Consider the following 8,495-nt stretch of genomic DNA (forward strand, 5'->3'; position numbering starts at 1 on the left):
AATTTTAGTGTATGTACAACGGTAGTATTCGATTATTATTATTATATACAATATATTTGTATAAGTATTTAAAATAACACTGCAATTCAATCATGAAACCTGTCACGCAGTAATAATAGACTGAATATTCTATACAACTTCTGGCTAAGCGCCTCAAAAAAAAAGTGTAAAAGACGCAACATTTTTTTTTATGCAGACGTCTACACTATAATAACACAGTAATAACACAGCTACACCAGTAGATGGCAGCAGCAGCGTGTTGATCACCAACACTGCAATTTATTGATCAGCAAGTAAGGGATACATAATACATTACTACAGTACACTCAGAAAATCTCTTCTTAGTTTCAACACACAATTCTTTTCACCTATAACCTATAAATCAATTGTCTCTGACTTACAGATGTTATTTCCAAAGATCATATGTGATATTTCTATATCTAGGTAAATATAGGACTGCAAACTTCTAAACTTTATCAAGACACATGACACAAGAAAACTATGATTTGATTTGAAATTTTCTCTTTGTCTTTTAGGTCATACTTTACAAAACAAAATGAGGCAAATCACCACTTAAGAGGCAGATTAGATGTATAACATTATATTATATTCACATACAGGAATCCTCCATTAATTATTAATCTTCCAGCTCTTCATTCAGTGTCATTCCGACTGTGTTTTGTTGTTTTACTATTGTCTCAGCAATTGCAATCAGAAATACAGCTTTATTTTGTATATTTATTTAACCTTTTCTCATATAGTATATTTTTTTATATTCTTTCTGTTTATTTTCCATGTTTATATTTCAATAAACCAAGATTATTTGTCATACTTTTCTAGATTTTTCTGACGTATTTTCTTTTGCAGACCAGAAGAAATTTGGTAAAATTCCTGAAATAATTCTTCAATGGAAACTTTGTGCTAATTGGTGTTTAGCTATGGAAGAAGATGAAGTGGCAGATTTCAGGTTTGCAGTTTCAAACATTATTCCCCAGTTTGTTCAAACTCCGCCCAGTCGGCCTGGCAATCATCCAGCACAGAGGTGTGGTTCATCAGAACACCTTAAGTTGGTTTCCACTGAGATCCAGAGCCGCCACTGCTTTCTGTCGACAAAGCAAAACGCATCTTCAAAGGCTGAACGTCTTTGAAAAAACAACAACATTGAAAGTATTCCCAAATCAACTGAGTCAAACTTCAAATGACTTTCAAACAAAACTCATAAACTTCTGAACTGAACCAAGCATTATTATCTGGCTGCATGTGTAAACTAATTTCAATGTGATGCAAACATGTTTCAGGTCTTACTTGGAGCATCTTGAGTTGATTTTTTTCTTTGCTGTGATCCAGAAACCTGTTCAGACATTTTTGACATGTTAAATAAAGAGGCAAACATGACATCAGAGCTTGTGAACAACAAACGAGGCCTTAAAAAGATACATCTGCTCTGACAGCAACAGGAATTGATCCCAACAGATTTGGGGAGTTGATAATATGGCATGAATATGAATAAAAAACAAACTTCAAACTGCATAAACTCACCTTTTTCTTGGATCCTACAGCACTCAGGGCAGCAATTTTGTTTTCTAAATCAGACACCTGCAGAGAAAGAAGGAAATAACATGTAAACATTAAGGTGAAACTCTTATGTGTCGTCATCATCATCATCATCAACACCACTGCAGGAGCAAACATCCATCAGCTCAGGTCTGAGGCCACATCCACCTCGCTCTCAGCGCTCTGGACCCTGGCAGCAGTCAGGGCCACCACGTCCTCCAGCTCTGACAGCTCAGAGTCTGTGGTGCCTCCAAAATGGTTTTTGGTGTTCTTCTCCAGAATCCGCAGTTTGGTCTCTAGTTCATAAGACTGACCAGCTGCTATGTAGACCTGTCAGGGAACACGAACCACAAAGACCAACGTCACTCAAACAGCTGTTGATTGCTCGTCTGTCCACTCATCACCAGGGCTGGGTACCATGGTGATTATTCTAACCTGGATCCCAGGGTTGGTTATTGGCCATTGGTGTTAGCTAAATTTGGTACAAACATATTTATATGAACGTTTACAAAGGATGATGACTCTGATAGCCAAACCTACAACAGACTTCAAACACAGCAGCCAGGGAGAATGAAAGCCAGAGCAGACTTTGGTTCATGCTTAAGAGACGAGTGGCTGCGTCAAATGCCTCCTACACACTACACCACTTTCAAAGTTGTTCGCCGTATGTGTCGGTGTCTTCAAGTCATAAGGTTTTATGCCATGATCAGTAACACGGAGACACCCAATGCAAGATCGCTCCCCAAGAGAAAGCCTTCATTGGCTGTCAGTCACAATGTGATTCACATCACATGTTGTGGAGTGGACATATTTCTGCGTTTCCCGGGATTCGGCAATGCCTCAGCGAGCCTTTCGAATCTCTTTGACCAATTTACATGCAAGGATCCAAGCAAGCATAAATTCAGAACAAAGTCGTGTTGTGTGAATGAGGCATTAGTTTCATCTGTAGACAAATGCTGGTTAATAGAAAAGAGGAATGAGGAGGAGTGTGCAATCTGTGAATCTTACATTTTCCTCAAGTTCCCTGAAAGCATCATCAGCTCGCTTTACGTCAGTCCCCACTAAGTGGGATCTGTCAATCGGCTCTGACAGGCCGTACTCGACCATTGCATTTTCTGTGGCATTAATGGTTCTCAGGACCTCAGTGGTGAGGTCACAGAGGGCAGCGGCGGTCGATCTCTGAAAGCCATGTAAAGGGACAGATGTTAGCAGCTGGAAAATAACCACTGGACCATGCAGCAGCTACCAGCCTGGCTGCCAAAACCTCAATGCACCTGGATTTGATTGCTCAGCACACCCCAGCTCGACCAAGCTTCAGTTCTCTCAACTCTCTGGAGCCTGAAGTCATTTTTGCAGGTTGACTTTGCATTGAATTTGACTTCAATTTGCCACAATTGTCTCTTTAGACAGAGAGAGAATGCTTTTTCAAACCCCTCACCTGTCCCAAATGGAGACACCATACAAGTGTTACAATGTCCTTTCACAAGCGACGTTCCCCATGGGGATGGACACCGATCTCCCACCTAAATAGTGTGAACTGACAAAGCCTTTCAGATCAACTCCAAAATGTATTCTTCTCTCACAAATCTAATGCAGTGATTTGGATTCAAATAGTATCAAAAGAGGCTGACGGAGGACGGAATCCGCTACCATGTTGTCAGAACAGCCTTATTTGAAACCACCTCAAATTCGTAGTCCTAGAGTTGACGCAGGGAAGAGGACCCAGACATAGATCTGCAGACAGCTTAATGCAAGATAGCCCAGCCAAACAAGATGGCTCCCAATCATGCAGGACCAGTACAGACCTCAGGCCTACCTTCTGAGCCTCGTTGGGCATCTCGTCACTGGAGGAGCTCACTTCTTTGTCCTTCTGAGCGTTGCTGCCAGGAACGCCGTTGCGACTGCCCTTACAGCCAGCTGCACCCTTGGCCCGGGGTTTCTTTATCGCCTCCTCATCTGACGACAGGCCTTTATCACCGAGGTTCCCTGCCAGCTCGGTCAGCTTCCTCCTCAGTCTCTCCTCTTCGTTTTCTTCGGCCGGAGACGTGGCCTGACGGGAAACGCAAGAACACACGAAAGAAACACACAGCTGAGAACAGTACATTAACATTAAAGGGATAATCCTCAACTGCTCCAAATTCTACATCTATTTTCCATGCTGTTTTTTGTTGGACTATGTCATTTATATTGATTGTCTCACTTCGTCAGTGGGGGTAGTCATCTTCTCTTCCAGGCGACTCAGGAGGCCCTCGATGGTTGACATGCGCTTGTTCAGCTCGTTCATCTGCAATTAAAACCCAAAGAGTTCAGGTAATCAGCAGTATTAGCAGTCGCAGCAGTTCCACACACACAGAGGAATACGGCAACGTACAGGCGGGTGCTGGCCCAGGTTCTCCTGGGACGAGGCTCTGCTGTTGCGGCGGCGATTTGGCGGCTGCTGGTACATGGGCGGGTAACGCTGGTACTCCTCCTCATCCGAGGTGTCCACATACTGCTGGCGGGCCATGGCGGAGCTGATCTTAGACAGGGAGGGTGTACGGACCATCCTGCTCTCCCCATAATCCTCTGCTCAGAAAAACGCAGTACAGATGCGCTGTTATGGAGAGTAAACTGGTGAACAAACTAGAGTATTCCTTTACTTATCATGGAATACACATATTACAGCTCACTATCGCTTCAACTAGAGTAAGAGTCTATATCATGAGGCTGTCACTTACGTCAATGCAAAAACCCTCAACGTCTGTCTAGAAATACTAAGTCAAGGATTTTCTATTTCAAAGTGTCTAATGTAAAGATTTCCTAAAATCGTAGCTCTTCAACAGGAATATGGATTGACCAACTTACTGACTGGTTGACTGTCTGACAAATACACCAGCCTATCACCAGCTTGCTTGTCTCTGGTCCCACCCTCAGCCCCTGCCTTACTCTTAAGCCGTTTGTGTGCAGTGTGTACTCGGTGTATTCACCAGGTCGCATGGCGTAGCGGTCCAGGCTCCTCCTGCGGTTCATACGGTAGTTGTACATGTCATGTGGATACTCCATGTCGTTCCTGTATCCACCTCGCTCCTCCTGCATGTACTTAAAAGGGAACACAAGAGCCTGGTTCACCAGTTCATTACCAATTCAGCCTGAATTCATTCTTCCCACACTTGTTTGTCAAGTGACCAGTTCCTTGTCTTTTTCTAACGATTCTAAGATGTATGCAACGCTGAACAACAGAAGGGATTGGGGTCGGCTTGGGGTTTGAAACCAGGACCTCCTGGCAGTGAGGCAGCACTAACCGTACCTTTACAGAAAATAACCATCATGATAGTACAAAATCCAATTTCATCAGTTTATAATCTACCATGGGATGCATATGATTGATTGCTTTCAGATTGTTGTTTTACTTTTGAAGAAAATGACTGAACATTGAAAGATACCCATGGCACAGAGTAAACCAATATTTTGAAAAAATCCTGTAAGTAGACAGCAAAGGTCTGGAATCATATTCATGTGATTTTTAAAAGCATGAATGTCTTCCATAACTTAGAAATACTTAGAACTATGAGGTGCTTGTAATGGCTGAGGGAGCAGTGAGCTCATCCTGTTTGCTGAAGTGCTCTAGAGAGCCTCTGGGGGTTTTTTTCAGTCACATGCTGCTGAGGTTGATGAGCATGCCAGACCAACAAGCAGAGCAGCTGATCCCAAGCATTAACCAGCAGCAGGGAGACATCAAGGAAGTCAGCTGCTCTGCTTCCTTTGTTTGGAAAGAAAACTCAGATTTGCACTATTGGAAGTTGAAGTTGTCCTATTTCTGGGAATTTCCTAGAATCAAGTAGAACATTAAGAATGATTTATTTTCTTCTTTTTTTTTTTAGAGAGATTCTTTTGCATATTTTTGAATCATTTTAGAATGTTTTTTGAGATTCCATCCTTGATTATTAAACGTTTTATGTTTTTACTTCACAATCACACGTCTAGAAATGGCAAGATTTTAACAAGCCAAAATTTACTGTTGCAAGACTTTTATTGTGAAATATATACAGGAAGTTTTAAAGAAATTGCAACTGGTCGGAATCAATGAATTAGTCATTCTTGCCTGGTTCAAAAAATATATTTAAAAAACGTTATTTTGATTTGGATTATTTTACATTAGAGCCTCTAGATAAACTGTAAATTGAATGAAGCAAAAAGAAAATTTAATAGATAATTTTTCTTTTTATAATCGGGCATGTTGCAGTATTCAGACAGTAAATGTGGGTCACTATGATGATAACCAGTCATTATTGTACCTGGATGGACTGTCGGCGAGAATGTGAGAAATATTCCTCCTGATCAAAGTCCAGAGGATGAACAGAGAGCAGGCGCTTATTCTTCCGCATCTGGAAAGAAAACAAGAAACAAAGAGGAAACAGGAAGTAAACCCTCTTCCTGCCTCTAGGAAAATGAGGTCTATTTTGCTTTCCTTTTTTTTTTTTTTACCATTTTGTAGCGCTGTGCCTCTGCCTCCATGTGGTCGTCCTCATTTCCATTATACATGTCTAAAGGAAATACAGGATTTTATTTTACCTAAAGGTCGCTGACCACTAGGGACGCTGTACAGTTTGTTTAATTTTGTTAATGCTGTGTGGTACAACTTGTGTTTTGTGAGTTGATTTTTTTTTAGTTTTCTCAGTGGCGTATAATTGTTGTTGTTGTTGAGTTTACTCACTGTTACGGAAATCCGGCATGCTCTGCGTGTCATCATCACGCCCACCTGGAAAATAAAAACGCCGTCTCTTAGCATGTAGCTTTGACAATAGGAGAATGCCATACTAGACCATTATTTCACGAAATCTGATATCTTGTTCCACTGTCATACTGATTGGCTAGCACTAGCTCATCTCCCGCCACACAATGCTAGTTGTCTAAATTAGATTTTTTATTAGAAATGTCTATGTAGTGCATTGGCGCCTCAGACTCACCGTCTCCATTTAACCTTTTGTACAATGATCTCATGACCTTTGCACTGCCGAATCGCTTGAAGCGGTTTCGTACATTGTCATGGTACCAACCCACCGTGCCGATTTTCAGCACCCTGCAGAAACACACAGTTAATACGCTCCTCCTTTGTACACGTTTGTGGATGGACACCTCCCCTGCCCCTTGTGTCTAACCTGGTCATGCGGCAGTTGTCGCACACCCAGCCGTGCTCCTTCTTGTTGTAGCGGCTGCAGGATTTGCACGTGTACATGTGGCAGTCCAGACACTGGCGCTTACTGCTGACCAGGAACTTGAAGGGCTGCAGGCAGCGGATACAGACGGAGTCAGCCAGTTTGCTCTGCGTACCCAGCAGTTCTAGCTTGGTGTCCTCCTTGTCAATCTTAGTCTTCAAATCCCTGAAATTGAAAGAACATAATGTTATATAGTAATATTGTGTCCCTCTGTTAAATTACAGAGGGACACTGGCTGACACAGTTCAGGAGTCCACTAGCTCCATCTTTTTTATTTGTTGTTTGTCATATTACCAAGGAAACGACAATTTCACCGTGAGGTTAACTCAAAATCTTTTGCTCAGTTACTGTGAAAGAGCAGTCTGTTCTCTGTGACAACATGTGACGCAACAAAACCAGGGAGCTGATGCAGACTTAACAACATAGCACAATGTCCAAGTGGACTTTGTTTAAGGCAAGTTTATTTGTATCACCAAATATCACATGCACATCCCCAGCCCAAAGCTCTCTAAGCTCTCCTGTCATGGATTTGATTGGCTCCTTGAACTCACGATCTGGCTTTCTTATTGGCCAGTTTGATATAGGAATGATTTCAGTTCAGTTCTGATCGTTGGCCAGGGCGGCAGTAGCTCAGTCGGTAGGGATTCCACTTGGGAACCGGAGGGTCGCTGGTTCGAGTCCGGTATGGACCAAGTAAGTGGACTGGTAGCTGGTGAGTTGCCAGTTTGCCTCCAGGGCACTGCCGAGGTGCCCCTGAGCAAGGCACCGAACCCCCAACTGCTCCAGGGCGCCGAATAATGGCTGCCCTGCAATAATTGGAAGTCGCTTTGGATAAAAGCGTCTGCTAAATGACCGTAATGTAATGTAATGGCCAGCTGATATTGGGTTTTTTGGACCAATAAGCACAGACTTGAGGTGCAATAAGTAATTGTTATAGCTAATAAAACACATAATTCGATAGAGAGAGAGATTACAGCTGTACATTACTTTGTCCAGTCCCTCGCCACTCGGGATAAGATATGACGTAAGGTGATTTGACCTCGACCCCGCTCTAAACAACAGCCTCGTTCTAGATAAGTCACACTTGTTAAGCCAGAGACATCCATGCGTGTAGGAAGTATTTCTCCCAGGGGTTGACGGGAGTTTGAGGGTGTTTTGGGAAGATGGTGGAGACAGAGAGCTCCTTTGTTATGGGAGAAGAATGGCACCTTCACGGCGCACGGTGGACCCGCTGCCTTGTGACCGAGCCGTGATCAGCTGTAACAACAGCCGGCATTCACGGTTGCATTCCTCAACGATTCACACGCAGACAGCTGATGGACGGCAAATTTGGTTTCGCTTCATTCACACATAGAAATGCTAAAAATGGCTGGAAGGGCGGACAAACTGTGCGGATGAGACGGATAAACATGAAAATACTTGCCGTGGCGCCACCTGTAGTTCAAATGGCAGTCAATTTTGTAGGATCACAGAACTGATATATGCTTGTTTAGACTTAATTTAACTTCGCCTACAGTGAATTTGCTTCTACAGCCAATTGGAATGGAAGGTATGGAAATTTGATTTGGATTAGTTGCAGAGTTTTGTGGTGTAGCTCTCTGGACCTACCCCAGCCTCTCCTCCTCTTTCTTGCGAAGGTTGAAGTCCCGTTGGATCACATCCCACACGTGTTTGGCCTCCTCGTCTGTGAGGCGGGTCAGGTCCAGTTTACGCTCCATGATGCTGGGAAACCACCGGGTTAACTGA

General features: G+C 43.0%; 1 protein-coding gene across 2 annotated transcripts; it reads right to left on the bottom strand.

The window, feature by feature from the left end:
- Positions 1 to 64: 64 nt before the first annotated feature.
- mlpha (melanophilin a) lies at positions 65 to 8,495 on the bottom strand. Of its 2 annotated transcripts, XM_076165910.1 has the most exons (14): positions 8,358 to 8,495; positions 6,693 to 6,914; positions 6,501 to 6,613; positions 6,248 to 6,292; positions 6,019 to 6,077; positions 5,829 to 5,918; positions 4,521 to 4,632; positions 3,926 to 4,119; positions 3,755 to 3,838; positions 3,371 to 3,604; positions 1,723 to 1,884; positions 1,540 to 1,596; positions 1,306 to 1,351; positions 65 to 1,103 (listed from the first exon to the last, which is right to left on the bottom strand). In XM_076165910.1, the coding sequence occupies exons 1-14, from the start codon at positions 8,465 to 8,467 to the stop codon at positions 1,063 to 1,065; spliced, it is 1,569 nt and encodes a 522-aa protein (XP_076022025.1). In that variant the 5' UTR covers positions 8,468 to 8,495; the 3' UTR covers positions 65 to 1,062. The 2 variants fall into 2 exon arrangements, with proteins under 2 accessions (XP_076022025.1, XP_076022024.1); XM_076165909.1 differs by lacking the exons at positions 6,501 to 6,613; positions 6,693 to 6,914; positions 8,358 to 8,495 and adding an exon at positions 2,563 to 2,733 and having other exon boundaries at positions 6,248 to 6,287.

The sequence above is a fragment of the Genypterus blacodes genome, unplaced genomic scaffold, assembly GCF_046128005.1.
Source record: "Genypterus blacodes isolate CSIRO-AG114 ecotype Tasmania unplaced genomic scaffold, CSIRO-AGI_Gbla_v1 ptg000152l_1, whole genome shotgun sequence".
Lineage (NCBI taxonomy): Eukaryota > Metazoa > Chordata > Actinopteri > Ophidiiformes > Ophidiidae > Genypterus > Genypterus blacodes.